Source organism: Mangifera indica, chromosome 15 (assembly GCF_011075055.1).
Source record: "Mangifera indica cultivar Alphonso chromosome 15, CATAS_Mindica_2.1, whole genome shotgun sequence".
NCBI classification, from domain to species: domain Eukaryota; kingdom Viridiplantae; phylum Streptophyta; class Magnoliopsida; order Sapindales; family Anacardiaceae; genus Mangifera; species Mangifera indica.
The window spans coordinates 10,181,001-10,197,492 of NC_058151.1; the positions used below are offsets into that span (position 1 = coordinate 10,181,001).

At 33.7% G+C, this 16,492-nt stretch overlaps 1 protein-coding gene and 1 pseudogene across 6 annotated transcripts in view; both read right to left on the bottom strand.

The window, feature by feature from the left end:
- Positions 1-51: 51 nt before the first annotated feature.
- Positions 52-2,272, bottom strand: LOC123197647 (annotated as a pseudogene).
- A 1,668-nt stretch (positions 2,273-3,940) lies between these two features.
- The window catches only part of LOC123197259 (nephrocystin-3-like), a 33,651-nt gene continuing 21,099 nt past the window's right edge, over positions 3,941-16,492 (bottom strand). For 4 of the 6 annotated variants that reach the window (XM_044611468.1, XM_044611467.1, XM_044611464.1 and 1 more), the window contains 4 exons: positions 12,670-12,778; positions 12,024-12,086; positions 10,603-10,671; positions 3,941-4,406 (listed from right to left, as the gene is read on the bottom strand). In XM_044611468.1, coding sequence (XP_044467403.1) covers positions 4,215-4,406; positions 10,603-10,671; positions 12,024-12,086; positions 12,670-12,778 — 433 coding nt within the window. In that variant the 3' untranslated portion in view covers positions 3,941-4,214. Of the gene's footprint in view, positions 4,407-10,602; positions 10,672-12,023; positions 12,087-12,669; positions 12,805-16,492 lie in introns of all 6 variants that reach the window. The other 2 variants (XM_044611469.1, XM_044611466.1) reach the window with 2 other exon arrangements.

A 16,492-nucleotide genomic window follows, 5' to 3' on the forward strand; every position in this document is an offset into this window, starting at 1 on the left:
ATAAACAAAAGTCTAAATACAATAGCTAATCTCATTTCTACAGAAGATTAATCACTGTTTTCCATCCGAAATCAAATGGTTGGGATCTTCAAAATCATCTATTTCCTCTGGCAATTCTCTATGCATCCATGAAGGCCAATCTACATCACTCTCTGACTCAGACTCCCATGTCAGCTCTTTGTTTCTTTGGAAGCCATTAACTTTCTCAAGCAAGGTTTGTAGCATCTGATGATTCAAGAATTCATAGTCTCTGCACAACAAACGAACCATTCTTTCATCAGTTCTAGAATCTATTAACAAATAAATCTATTAATACAAAACCTTTATGAATTCTTCATTGCTCATACATGTAGGTAAAAATGGCATGTAGAAGCTGCAATGCTGAGAGAATCAGAAAAAGCGATCTAACTAAATTTATCATCCATGTTTGTTGCTCAATTTCATTTGTTGTGAATCGAACTATTGCCACTTCAATCAAGAATGTAACGCACAGCCCTGTTGAAAACAAATATCAATTCTACAACTGAAAACTTAAACAGATACACAATAATAAAAAACAGATAATAATGTGCATACCCATGTATAACCTGTGCCTGATGGTGTAGGTTTGCTTTGCACTGGTGAACATGTAGATGATAAAAATAGTCATAGAGTAGATGAAGAGAGACTTGATTATTCGGGACTCCAACATCATGGTTTTCTGCAGAGCAGATAGCTTATCTAGAGAAATGAACATGCTAGCTTGCTTTGATTCAAAAGATTCCTGCAAAAGGGTAATGGAGTTTCAATACTAATCCGAAACTCCAATTAAGAGTCATAAGGCTTATAGGAAACACAAACCTGAGCTGCCAATAGCGATTCTGAGTTCTCAACCAGGTGATCATGAACTTCCTGAAGCTGTGCTTGTCTTTTTAAAAGCTTTTCCTGTTGTTTATGCCCATAATCAGCTAATTCTTGCAGTTTCTTCCTGTAATCATCAACCAAGAAATGTTTAGTTAAAGATATTTGCTTTGTTGATTATATACTAAATCAGGTGTTTTTCCCCCCAATTTACCTGCTTTCTTCAAGTGCTTCAGATTGAAATTTGGTTAGAAATTGAAGGCCATCAAGTGCTGTGGATTGACCCTGAAGAAGTAGTTGTTGCTTATCTAAAGAAACTCCCGCCATGCTCCCAATATCATCAGCTTTCTTCTGTAGATTTTCCATCCTGGAAAACATTGCATCTCCAACTTTGCTGATCTCTTGCTCGATTCCAATAGCCTCGTCTCTTAAGGTTCCAACTTCTTCACCCAAAACTTTGTAAGCGTCATGAAGCAATGCCATCCCTTCATCAAACTTTTCCTTCATTCTGACTTGTCCTTCTTGTAGCTCCGCTTGAGAAGATGCAATTTTCGTAGATTGCTGATAAACAGCTTCCGAATGCCTTGACAAAACATCTACACGATCTTGTACACCCTTTGCCGTTTGAGCTACACTTTGAACTTGGTTATCAATGGAATCCAACGACTCATATATCTTGTTGGAATTCTGCAACAGTGTGTCAGATTTCTCTTCTATGATTTCCAGCTTGTTTTCTGTATATTCTGCAGAACGTTTAAGGTCATTCACCAGTCTCTCAGTTTCATGCTGAAATGCATGAGCCCTGGCAAAAAATAGGAACAAAACTTGTCAATCTTTGTTTCTAAGCAGTAAAAAATTCTAAATTCAATCAAGTAAAAGAATTGCACTCAACTGTAACTGGTGGCAAATGGAATTAGTTTCCAATAAGAATGCCAGATAAGTCTTGTGCTCCTCATCATCTAATTTCTTCAGGCAATTAACCATGGTAGAATTTGGATCACAATATGGAAATGGAGGTCTCCCGGAGTCCTTTTGAAAGCAATCACTGAGATGCCAAGAAAATCTAGACCTTTTCTCTTCAAGGGCAATAATCTCCGAGCAGCCGGCGAAGAGATGTCTATAAGCATTTCTCCAACTAGTGTTCGTAAAAAAATTTGCCTTTCGCTTCTTCAACAAGCTGCTTTCCCTTCACATTATCAACACCCTTTATAGAGAATTCAGCAACAAAACCATTGGAATTTTCTTTTGGCCGTGAAGGGAAATCATTGGCTTGAGTTTTCTCTGCAGAAGTGCTAGAAGAAAACAAACCCCATGAATGGCTCTTTGGTGAAATAAATAATAAAATTAACAGAAACAGAAGATAAGGAGGACAACCCATCTGAAATTCTCTTTAATTATTCCAATATTATGAAACCTGTAAATCGGTGATAAAATTCAGTAAACTTATGTTTCCAGTAATTTATACATGCCAAAAAAAAAAAATCTTCCTCTGTTCTTTGTATCAGTTGTATACTTGCAGGCTTCTACTTCAACAGGGAGAGGAGAAGAGGGCAAACAACAAGACATTTTATAGGAAAAGGCAATGGTGAAACTTGAAGTGCAAGTAAAGCAGTCTAATAATCTGAATAAGGACAAGGGAAAAGGAAAAGGAAAACAAAAAAATATATAATGGATCGTGACATATATAATTAAACCCAAAAAAGAACAGATTGGAACATTAATTATTAGTTAATTTATTTGTTTTCAATGACTCAAAAAAAAAAATGTCAACTCTGACATTTCTCTTGTATGCTCTGTTTTCTGCGCAGAGCATGATAAAATATATACATAAAGGCGACCTGCAGAAGATGAAGAATAAAGTACAGGCGTGGTCAAAAGTGATTTTCTTGGTTTCTAGTTTTTGATGAATTAGAGGTACACAATTTCAGAGCTCTGTATATTTCTGTTTATGTCATTACAAATATCACATATTTATATATATCACCATTAACAATGAGCGATTACAGAAACTTTGAATATGAGCAGAGAAAAAAAAACAGAAGCATGCAAATTCAGAGAGAAAGAGGACAGAAACCTTAAAATTGTTTATTGCTGAATGTTTGACTTTCTTTTGTGAAGAAGAAATATTATACAAACATATAACAGTTATGACGCTTGAAGGGAAACATAACGGAGAAATTAAACGGTGCATTTGTTTCTAAAAGGGGCGGTTGCCCGTTAATCATCTAACTACGCAAGGCATAGCATTAACATCGAAAATTAATAAACAAAGAGGCTTCTTTATATTTATTTATTTATGTTAACAAATCTTGCATTTAAGTTGTAAATATTTGTCACAAGATAATCCAATCACATATCATGTATAAAAAAAACCAAATTTTTTATATTATATATTATAATATAACATATTATTTTAAAAAATATTATAAACACTTTTTAAAAATTTAAAAAATTTCAAAAACATTTACTATATCTTACTAATTTGATACTTCTTAAGATACATGAAATTTTTTATCTATATCGTATAATATTATATAATATATATCATACATCGTAAAATACTAATAACAATAATTTGTTGCAATTCTTGCTGAAATTCTAAGATTTTGATTTATTTTAAGTTATTTTCATAAATATTTTGCTTTTCAATTAGAGAGTGGCAACTAAAAGGTCTGATTTACCCGCACTAATGTTAATGTTGGTAGACAAAAACGAGGGAGGATGAAATTTCCCAGCTATAGATGACAACATTTAAAATGATGATTAAGAAATATTATTTTACCAAGTACAAAATTCGAACTGTCTTTTTAGTTTCAATAAAACAATGTATACCCATTTTAGATATACATTAATACATATATATGTCATCACGTGATTACTAATTTTAAATTAAAGATAAAATAACTAATCATTTGATGACATATATAAATATATATTCATTTGTATATCTAAAATAGATACATACATATAATATTTGTCTTTCAGTTTTTATGATTCTTCTCTTTGTTGGGTTAAATAGTAATATGATATTTTATTGCTGATCATCTATAAACTTGAATTCATTGTTATCGTTCTCTTTTCTTTTCCTTCAGTCACTGGATACTCATAAAACTGAATTCATTCAAGGCCACATAACCAAAAGCTGGCATCGTGTGGTGTCATGACTTGCCAAGAAAATTCCGGAGAGAGGTCCGGCAAAGAAGACAAGGCTACCAAGACAATTTATCACTCTTATTCAAGTATGATACAGGTCACAGAACGAACTGAACCTGATCGTTCATATTTTCTGCATGCACATATCTGAGGAACTGAACTGGTTCATTTTTCTGGCTGTTACTTCTGGTGCTACTGAGTTGGCCACAGGTTTATCATTTTTATCTTCTCTTGGAAGATACTTCAACTTCTAAACGCTTGATTTCATCTTTCAGTTCTTGCAAAGTAGGTTCCCTTAATTTGTGTCTTCCCCCAGCATTGGCATCGCCTATTAAACTTGAAAGATGTTTCAGACATGAAAGATACTCTGCCTTCACTTCTGGAGAAGCACTAATTGACTTCTCTGTTGCAAACTGTAAATACCACAAATCTAGGTTAATATTCATTTTCTAGATTTCTGCTTAAAATAACCTGTAAATCTGGGAAACACCTCTAAACCAAAACAAGAAAGATCGCTCAATTTGATAAAAATAAAAACCATTCACAATTGACCTAGTTTGCCAGCAATCAGAAGATACAAACAAACAAATTTTGAGATTACTATGGAAAAGTTACAGGTCTCTTTTACATTAGCAACCACAGTGTAGCTCTATTCTAATTGATATTAGTTAACTTACTATGTAACCTAAAAGCTTATTCTGATAGGTAAAATTCCAACATGCTCGCATGCGGACAAAACATTACGACAACCAGAAATATAATCATAGTCACACACAAAACCTATTATAATTTATTTAAATCTTGTTGACCAAGGGGATTTTTACAACACACTTGGTCCTCTTAATTTTGATACCACGTTGTTTATAATAGGTAAGGATTAAACAATAATATCTAAACTCTTCACAAAATTTTACGTACCTTTTTGGATTTCTCTTTTCTTAAATCAGTTAATACTGTTGAACTGTGTACATAATTAGAGTATATTTAAGAGATTTTTAGCCTCTAAATTCCTGATTTATAGGAGATTTGGTAGCCTATATATTCCTGATTTATAGGAATTTGTTTATTCACATATTAGAGTAGTTGACTAGTCTCTTCCTAATTTGTAATCAGTTGTATACATATATGTTGTATACTTTTGTCATTTTTTTAAAGGAATAGTATAATAAAAAAATTTTCTCCTAAAGTTGTCATGGTATCAAAGCCTAAAGCTGGCCTATATTGTCATAGAAATCGATTAATTTTTTTTTATTCCTTATATTATATTCTCTTCGTAGAGGATATGTCGAAAACTACTAAAGTCATGAGTGTCTCTGAAATAAATACAACATAACAGATACCCAATCACTCTACAGGTGATTTGCCAAATATCCATTGCTTGAATGGTAAGAAATATCTGAAATGGTCTAACTAGTGAAAGGAAAGGATTGAGTCATTTGAATGGGACTAGACCAGATCCATAGGACCCTAAATTCAAGGCACACGATAAAGAGGATTCAATGGTGATGTCCTAGTTGTGAAACGACATGGCTCTAGAGATTAGCGACACCTATATGTTCCTTGACATAGCCAAGGAAGTCTGAGATTACATTCGTGAGACTTATTTAAAGGCAAATGATGCCACAAAATTTTATAAGATCAAAACAAAGATGTTAGGAGCAAAACAAGGTACTTGTACTATCATGGAGTATGCAAATTATTCATGGATTTCTATCAAAATATACAAATTAAGTGCAATGATGATGCATCTGTCCTGAAAAGATTTGTTGAGAATGATAGAATCTACGACTTTCTGGTTGGGCTGAATATGAAACTTGATCTTGTTCGAGTGCAAATATTGGAAAAAGGAGAACTTCCTTCATTAAATGAGACGATTGCTCTAATAAAGGCGGAAGAAGGTCGGCATGGAGTAATGATTGAAACTCCAAAAACTAAGAGCTCGGCTTTAGTAACAAAAAACACAAACTTGAAGATGATGACATTTGATTAACAACTTAGAGGAGAAAATAGTTCATTAGACCGATTCAAAGCCACTAATAAGGACTCTTTATGGTGAACACACTGCAAAAAGCCTCGGCATACCAAAGAAAAGTGTTGAAAGCTTCATGGAAGGCCACAACAACAACAAAAGAATAGAAATTGGTCCATGAGGGTGGAACATCAAAGGGACAGGCTCATGTGTCTCAAACACAATCTGATGGTGAAGACAATTATCAAGAACAAAGTTGAATTGAACAAGGAGGAAGTAGGGAAGTTGAGAAACTTCTTGGGAACATTGGAGAAATCCAGAACTACAAGTAACTTGTTTTTTGGCATTCTTAGGTAAGACTCAATCTTATGCAATAAATGTTTTAGATAAAATCTAACCTTGTTCTTGAATCATTGATTCAGAGGCTACTGACCACACAACTTATAACACTAAGAAGTTTATTTCCTGCACTCCAAAGTCCTAATAATCGAAAAACCATTATTGCCAATGAAACTTCCACAACTATAGTTGGTCAAGGTGATGTTCATGTTAATAAGTATTTCACCCTAAAATGTATTTTAAATGTGCCTAAGTTGTTCACAAACCTTGTCTCAATAAATGAGCTACAAAAGATTTCAATTGCCCTGTGGTATTTTATCCCTCACATTGTTTATTTCATGACCTATCCATGCGGAAAAGGATTGGACGTGCTAGGGAGAAAGATGGACTTTATTATCTCGAGGAATCGAATGGGCAAAACAAGAAAGGTTTATCTTTATCATTATTTTCTAAGTCTTCCTTGTCAAATAAAGACAAGATTCGGCTTTATCATTACTATCTTGGTCATCCTTTGTTTAGTGTTCTTGAGATCATGTTCCCTTTATTGTTCAAAGAAACAAGTGTTGATTGTTTTCATTATACTATTTGTGAATTAGCAAAACACAGACATATTTCTTTTTAAATAAGCAATACAAGACACAAAATCTTTTTTCTTTAATTCATCGTGACATATGGGTTCCTTCAATTGTTTCAAATATTTATGGACTTGTTGGTTTATTTCCTTTATTGATGACTATACTCTTGTAAAATGGATTTATCTCCTCAAAGGTAAATCAGATTTGAGTTCAGTTTTCTTATCCTTTTACATGGTCAAAAATCAATTTGGAATTAGAATAAAAAGGTTTTGATCAAATAATGCAAGAAATTACTTTAATCAATTTTTGAGCTCTTTTTTTAAAACTAAGGGCATAATCTATGAATCATCTTGTGTTAACACCCCCAACAAAATGGGATTACAGAAAGGAAAAATGGTCATTTGTTAGTAGTCACAAGAGTCTTTCTTTAAACAAAAAAAAAATGTTCCTAAAAGTTATTAGAGAGAGGTTGTTTTAACTGCTACACATAATAAAAAGTTGCCATCATGTGTGCTTGCCTTTAAAAGTCCTATAGGTGTCTTGTCTACATTTTTTCCAAATTTCAACACTGCAAATAATCTTGCTCACAAAACTTTTGGTTGTGTTGCCTTTGTCCACATCTATTGTCAAAATAGGAGTAAATTAGATCCAAGAGCCCTTCAATGTGTTTTTATGGGGTAATCTTCTACCCAAAAAGGATACAATGTTATGATCCTCTCACTAGAAAATTTTATATTTCTACAGATGTCACATTTTTTGAGAAAGAAAACTATTTCAATGATCCTTATCTTCAAGGGGAGAAATTACTTGTGAAAGATAAGGATAAGGATTTCTTTTTACTTGATCTTTCCACGTCGTCTGAGTCTATATTTGTTCCTCCTACTTTTGAACTTGTAAATGAGTCTAAATTATCTACTCCAATATCTTCTACCCCTATTCCAAATGAGTCTGAACCATATACACCTTCTGATATAAAAGTAATGACAAAAAAAAAAACACACACACAGAGGCTCAAAGTTCTACTCATCCACTACAGGTTTACCCAAGGAAGAAAGCTCCCATCATTCAATCTATTCACATTCAAGAATTTGAACCAAGTTCAAGTAATGAGGTAATTACTCTCCCCACTTTCCTCTTGCAACTTGTATACCTAAATCACCACAAACTCACACCCCATGAAAATGACCTTGATATACCTATAGCTCCTCAAAAAGGAACTAGGACATGCATTGTCAAACACCTTATGATAAGTTTAAACCGCATACACCTTCTAATGTAAGAGTAATGACAAAAAAAAGCACACAGGCTCAAAGTTCTACTCATCCACTATAGGTTTACTCAAGGAAGAAGGCTCTTATCATTCAATCTATTCACATTCAAGAATTTGAACCAGGTTCAGATAATGAGGCAATTACTCCTCCCATTTCTCCCCTTGCAACTTGTAAACCTAAATCACCACAAACTATCATACCCCATGAAAATGACCTTGATATACCTATAGCTCTTCAAAAAGGAACTAGGACATGTACCACCAAACACTCCTTATACCAATTCATGTCCCACAATAAATTGTCTATTGCCTATAAGCCTTGCTCACTCATCTAAATGACGTGTCTATACCCAAATCATTATCTAAGACGCTTGGTCATGAGAAATGGAAGGAAGCTATGAGAGTTGAAATGGATGCCCTTGAGAAGAAAGCAACATGGGATTTGGTAGAATTGTCGAAAGGGAAGACTCTAATAGGTTGTAGATGGGTCTTCATGGTCAAATATAGGGTTGATGGGTCACTTGAAAGGTACAATGTAAGATTAGTGGTAAAGGGTTATACATAGACCAATAGGATTGACTACCTTGAGACATTTGCTTCGATTGCAAAAATGAATACAATTCAAGTATTGTTGTCATTGGTAGCCAATCTTGATTGGAGTCTACAACAATTTGATGTTAAAAATGTTTTCTTATATGGTGATCTTGAAGAAGAGATCTATATGAGGATTCCTCCTAGTTTTGGCTTACAGTTGGGAAATAAGACAGTATGTAAATTGAAGAAAGCACTATATGATTTGAAACATCACCACGGGGCCTGGTTTGGAAGGTTTACCAAAGTTTTGCTTGCTATGGTACATAAACAAAGCCAAAGTGATCATACCTCATTTATTAAATAAGGTAGTTCAGGGAAATGACAATATTGTTTGTGTATATGGACAACATGATTGCGACTAGAAATGATTTAAAAGAAAAATAGATCTTGAAAAAGTGTCTTGAGAAAGAATTTGAAATTAAAGATTTTGGAAGATTGAAGTATTTTCTCGGTATTGAAGTTGCTCATTCTCGAATGTGCTGGACTTGTTAAGGGAGACATGCAAACTGGGGTGCAAGCCAATCAAAATCATAGACTTGGAAAAGCATTAGAAGGTACGACAATAGACAGGGGTGCTTATCAGAGGCTTGTCGAAAAGCTGATTTACTTTTCCCACCCTAGACCTAACATAGTTGATGCCATTGGAGTGGTGAGTCAATTTATGCATAACCCTAAGGAAATTCATCTCTAGGTTGTATATCGGATCCTACAGTATTTGAAGATAACTTCAAGAAAGGGTATTTTGTTTAAAAAAGAAGAAAAGTTAACCCTTGAAGCTTATATTGATGCAAATTAGCTAGACCTGTGGTAGATAGGAGATCCACATCAACTTATTGCACATACTTGGGTGGGAATATGGTAACTTGGAGAAGTAAAAAACAAAACGTTGTGGTTAGATTAAGTGCGGAAGCTGAGTTTAGATCTATGGTGCTTGGAATTTCTAAATTATTGTAGCTGAAAATAATCTTCGAAGATTTGAGAATCAAGTGGGAAACACCTATGAGACTGTGCGATAACAAGTTTGCTTCCAATATAGCACATAATCCTGTACAACATGATTGCACCAAACATGTTGAGGTTGATAGACACTTCATAAAAGAAAAGTTAGATAATGGATTAATTTGCACTTGGTTTGTGTTTACTGGAGGACAATTAGCTAATGTGCTAATAAAGGGACTATCTACTGCAACATTTCTAATGATAGCTAGCAAGCTAGAATGGAAAACATCTATTTACCAGCTTGAGGAGTGTTGAACTGTGCATAGCTGTGTGATTACAGTATCTTTAGAAGATTTGGTAGTTTGTATATTCCTGATTTATAGGAGATTTGGTTGCTTATATATTCCTGATTTATAGAGATCTGCTTGTTCCTATATTAGAGTAGTTGACTAGTTTTTTACTTCCCAAGTTTGTAATCAGCTATGTATATATATGTTGTATCTCGTCATTTTTTTTTCAATGAATGATATCATAAAAAAATGCTCTCCTAAAGTTGTCATTAAGTTACTAAGTAACCTATAAGCTTATTTTTATAGGTTAAATTCCAGTATGTTCACATGAGGACACAACATATCGACAACAAATATAATCAGAGTCACACACAAAACTTATTATCATTTATTTAAAGAGGTTCAACAATAGTATCTATACTCTAACAAAAATTTAACTACCCTGTTGGATTTCTCTATTCTCAAATCAGTAAATATCTTTTGCAAACAGGTTCACAATAACACCATTAATATGCACCAAACACACTGAAATGTAAAAACTCATTCAGATTATATGATGAATATAAAAGAGATCTAGATGGAAGTGACTTGTCAAGAAAATACACACATTTTGAGAGGTCTTTAAAAACTAACCTCTTTGTAAGTGGCAATGCATTCAAAAAGTGCACTTTCAGCCTTATGAACAGGCAAATTTTTCTCCAGCTGTCACAGAGCAAGCATAATCACTATTTTGCAACCATCACAAAATGAATAAGATAAATTAAATGATAACCAAGTCCAATTATGAGCTTGGTCAAATAGATGGTCATTTCTTCCAAATCCTAATGACAAAGAAAATACACAATTTCAACTTCTTAGGTAAAACTCAGATGATTACGAATCTCAGTAGGCTGCATCAGTAAACATGTCAAACGGAATTCAAACCAGGTATTACCAGAAAAGGAAAAAACACTTCTTAATGAAGGCAATGGATGTTGGGAGACCATGTGGTTCGTAGGGGTAAAGCTCCAAAGTTCTTGAATGCAAAGTGGTACAACCCTTGGAGATGTGGATTTATTTTCAGTTTGTTTACTATAAGAAAATGATGGCAAATAACAGGAAAAAAAGAGTTTGGATTTTTAGGGGGGATAACTTCTATTTGAAAATCAAGAGCCATCTGGTGAGAATACATTATATAGATAAGGTTTACTATGACATATCCCCCCAAGCAAAAGTCATGTTCGAAAAGACTTTTAGAAGATAGGACTCTAAAAACCCCTCCAGATACAAAAATTTTAAGCCCCAAAAACCAAGCAAACTCCTCACTGGATTTCATTTGAAAAATAGGAAATCACTGGCATTATCATATGGCCAAATATATGATGAGAGTGCCAAATTTTTTTTCCAATTTAATGATAGACACAGTCAACAAGCACAAGATCTAAATGCACTCCTTCCAAACAACCAGCTCCGGACTTATCTTTTTTCAGGCTTTTAAAAATTATTTAAATCTAGATAAGTGACTCTAACCTGGTTCCAACATGAATACAATTAGTTGTTGGTATTATTTATCATTCAAATTCTGCTCCTCATATGCTTATACGCTTAACATACGCTTGCTAATCACTAAACCCCAAACAATGGTTGGTTGATGTTAAGTTCCTAAATGATAAAAGTTGAGGAACACCAGTAGCAATACCACTATAAATGGTAGCTTTCAAATGTCTTGTCTCTCCTACAAAGAAATACATATGTGGAATTTCTATAAAAATACAAGGATATTTTACAACACAGAAAGGCATCCATAAATGAAGATTATAAGGCCACTAGATAGGGATTACATTATCTTCATGTAAAGATTGTTATCCTTATCCAAGACTTAAAGAACACTAAGTATCAACACATCCCTGATGTAGTAAAAACTTCATCAAATAACTTTTACATGTGCACATCCTCAGCAGATATGATGCATTAGTACTTAGATATAACATAAACAAATTGCCTTTACTATCACATTGCAGTCTTGACAACTCTATTGGCCAGCAGTTAAAATATCATAAAACTTGCACACTAACCTGTGTCTCCAGCATCTCTTGCTTTGTGATCTCCAGAAGCCCAAGAGCTTGAAGTGATTGTAACTGCAAACACAATCATGGTCCATCAGCACTCTTTCAGAAAATTGTTTGCCAGTTGCTACTATCCGGAATACACATTTGATAATGTCATAAATTTAAATTTACATATTCTTTGGATCTAAAGTATATACCGTCAAGTTACTTCTATTTATTTATTACATTTTTCACTGTCAGTAATTGTTCCATCATAACAACGCAAGAAATCAAGCCAAACTTCAGAGCAGAAATTAGGAAAGAACTACAGCGGCCACTACAGTAGCTAATATGGGACTCTCAAGATACTCATAATTGGTTGAAGTTTTCAACAGAGACAGAATTTAACAGGCATATTTCTTTCTCAAAATGATAAATTTTCATTAGCCAAAAAAGAAAGAGAGAACAAATACATGAATTCATGAGTTCTTCATACACTTTTTGCACACTCTGATAGATGTAAAACCATAGTGTATAAATGCAGAGACCGAAATCAGTACTAGATTAGTCTGACCATATAAGATTAAAAAAATAAAACAAATTACCAGAACCTCTACAACAAGTTGATTTGACTACCAATCAAGAAATACAGAATTTTTGCAAGAGAGCTAACCAGTATCACCAATGCAGCATGCCTATCTCTTCTAGTTTCTCCAGATGCTCCATAATTGTCCTTTTCACCTTTATGCTTCATAGATCTACTCAAAACATGGCGTGCTATCCTATCATGGAGAAAGAACAACATATTCTGTAAGAAAATACACAGTATCAAGACAAATTCTAAAAATAAAGAAGGAACAGGCAACTCTGAACCAAATTCACTAATATGTTGGATATGCCAGAGGAAACTTCAATTTAACAGAAAAGAAAAATCAATTATTACACATCATTATTAAACTTTATCTAAACAAATGCAACATGACGGAGCATTAGTTTTGTAAACGTGTCTATTTATATTTAAAGGATAAGTGAAAACACGTTAGAGTACTCTAAAATGTGACTGCGATTAAGACATACATAATGTAATCTCCTCTCCTGTGAATCCAGCATTAAATATTTAAGGGAGGTCTGAGGTTAAAAGAATGATGGATCATTCCATATGGATAGTGAAGGAGACAATAGGATATTGATATTTAGCCTTTCCTGCTGGGTGATACTCATAATAAAATGACACTAAAAATCATCCCTTAAAGATAAAATCTAGCATCCAAAATAAATTCAAAAGACACAAAAAAAAAAAAAAAAAAAAAAACAACAGCTGAAAAAGAAAAATATTAAACCAATCATCCCAAGAGCTGCAAGATAAAAAATATCCTGAGTTCATAATGGAGTTCTAGTCCAGCAAAATATCTGCTAGTATTCTTCTTCCACAGACACCATATCCAGCATAATGGATCTGTTTAGCAAGCTAACAACATGGACAGAGGGTGAGGGGTCACTTGACCCCTCTTGGACTTTCCAAAATTTTCAAACATATATATGTTTTCAAATTTTTTCACATAATTATATTAATCAAATATATCAATTACATTTTAAATCTTGCAAAATATCTCAAAAGTATACTTAATAAATTTTACACTAGATATTGTGTTTGTGTATTTAATCAAACAAAGCACAAAGTGAATGAAGTTTGTATGTTTTTTCTTCTACTTTATAAATAAAGGTACTTTGTAAAACCTTGGCTGATTCAGGGAGGTTTCCAACGCCTCGAATGGCCAAAAAAAGAGAGGTTTCAAACTCCTCGAACTGTTTGAAAAATAAGAGACCCCGAACTGAGTGAATTGTTTGATATATCTTTGTAACTCTCTAATTAATAAAATAATGTTTATTTTCTTATGGTTTTTGTGTTTTATTTTCTTGCTTTAGTTGAATAATGGCTAGATTCCTAACAAAATAGTATCAGAGCCATTCAATCTAGATTTTTGTTGCAATTCCAGCAAAAGAAATGACCGAAGATGAATGAGGAAGTTAAAAAGCCTCTGGTTGAAGGTAGATCATTGTAGGAAGGGACTGTCGGAACAAGATAGGCTCAAGATGATGATGGTGAAAAGCAAATTGGCAACGAGAAGACAAATCGGCACAACGACAATCAAAAAAGTGAAAACTCACCGGAAAATGGTCACGATAGACACTTGAATTATTATCGAGAAACAATGAGTTTGACGGATGCATGCCGGAAAAGTGGCCAGAAGAACAAAAAACAGAACACCAAAAATAGAAAAGGCTGACTAAAACGAAAAATGGAAGCTAAAATAAAAAAGTGTAGAAGAAAGATGAAGGAAGAGTTAAGGAAAAAAAAAAGGAGAGAAAAAGTTGTGTGAGACAGCTATAAAGCAAAATAGGAAAAAGTTAACACTCATCAAAAAAATACAAAACGAAAAAAAGTGTGGGATCGCTTAGGAAAAAATAGGGTGGTTGAAAAGAAGATAGGTAGCAGGTGTGAAAAAATAAAGTAATGAAAAAAAGGGATGATGTAGATGTATAAAAAATAATAAATAAAAAATGAAAATCAGAAAAAAAATCAAATAAATAAATACACACACACACACACACCCCCTCAAGGATAGGGTGGTTTTTCAGGGAAGGAAAATGTTAGGATTAAGATACTTGTCCTCACTCCACAAAATAGTTTAAGGCAATTTGATTATAAATAAAGTCTTTAGATTTCAAAAAGGAGAAAAAAATATATTAGGGTTTTGTAATTTGGACAGTCAACCTTGGCTAATTTAGGAAAGTCTCCAGTGCCTCAAACGAATGGAAAATGAGAGATCTTAGACTTCTCGAACTATCCAAGAAATAGGAGGTCTTGAACTTTTTGAATTATTCGATTTATCTGTGTAGCCCTCTGATTAATGAAATAATGTTTATTTTCTTATATTTAGTTTAATAATGGTTGGATTCCTAACATATGTTTGGTATAGGATAAAGACAGAGTCAGTGTAATCATATTTTGTTTGTGAAACACTTGGCTTCAAGGGGAATAACAACATTATTGATGTTTGTAGATTATATTATATATACAAGAGATGATGCAAATGGATTAGAAGACTTGAAAAAGTGTTTAGTGAAAGACTTCAAAATCAAGGAATTAAGGATATTTAAGTATTTTTTGGGGATTGAAATTGCATATTCTCAACAAGGGATTTTTATATCTCAATAGAAACATATCTTCAATTTGTTAACTGAAATTGGGAAGTTTGGCTGTGTGGCAGTTGATACACCCATAAAACCTAATCTTCAACTTGAAGATGTCTCCAATGATATTGCAGCAAATAAAAACTCCTAACAAAGATTTATTGGAAAACTCATTTATTTATCTCATATTAGACCAAATATAGCTTATGTTATGAGCGTTGTAAGCTAGTTCATGCATAATGCTAAGGAACCCTGTACAAAATGATTTGACAAAGCATGTTGAAATTGATAGACATTTTATAAAAGACTGACCAATGTGGTTAATCATAAGTTAATGAGTAAGACTGGAATATAAGCTATCCATTAACCAACTTGAGAGGAGTGTTGAGAAATACAATTTTTTCTCCTATTTGTTATTATTCTTGTAAAGTAGTCAAATAAATTTACGATGTTCACATACCCATGAATCCTTCTCTTGGTAATCTAACATGGTGTCATCACAATTAACCAAAGGAACTTGCACTATGTTTTCTAGCTAAGAACCGCTACACAACACGCGCCCCTCAATGTCATCAAAATACCTACATGGAGCAATTGTAGGCACTAAATCACACATTGGGGCATCCGATGGATGTCTTATGCCTTGCTACAATTCTATTGATAATTCAATCTAGACTTGCCAACACAATCAGGACATGTCTCTTCTACCACTAACTCTACTAGCATAGCCACTACAGCTACATCCCCGCTTCTTGATTTCAATCCCCCAAACTCCACACCAACAAAACCCAAACAACTCCCATCCATAGTCCATCTTTCCCATAAATATGGCACAATAATAGCTTTAGATTAGATCAAGAACTTTATACCAAGTATCAGCTTTAGAATGTTATTGCCAGTTGCTCACATTGCCACACTTCCAGTCACCAACTCGCAACATCACTAATGATGTACATTAGACCGGTTGTGGGCCAAAATATAGAATCTTCCCTCCTGGAGCTCTTTGAGACAATTAACCCAAGCTTCCCGATCACTTTTTGCAACACAAAATTATTGGTAGCTTTTGTGTCTACCATTGCCCGTAATGCTTGCCCATTCAACGTTGCTTGCACAAACAACCACTCTTTGTATGAGCAGCTTTTAGTCCCAATGATTGCATTCAGCAGTTGGATCAGATTGAGCCTTGAAATATCACCCTTCGTCTCATCAGTATCGAAATCCTCTTTGACAATAAAAGCAGCTAATTTTTCTCTCCTCAAACACTCTTGCACCCAGTGAGGACCATCACACAAGAAACACCT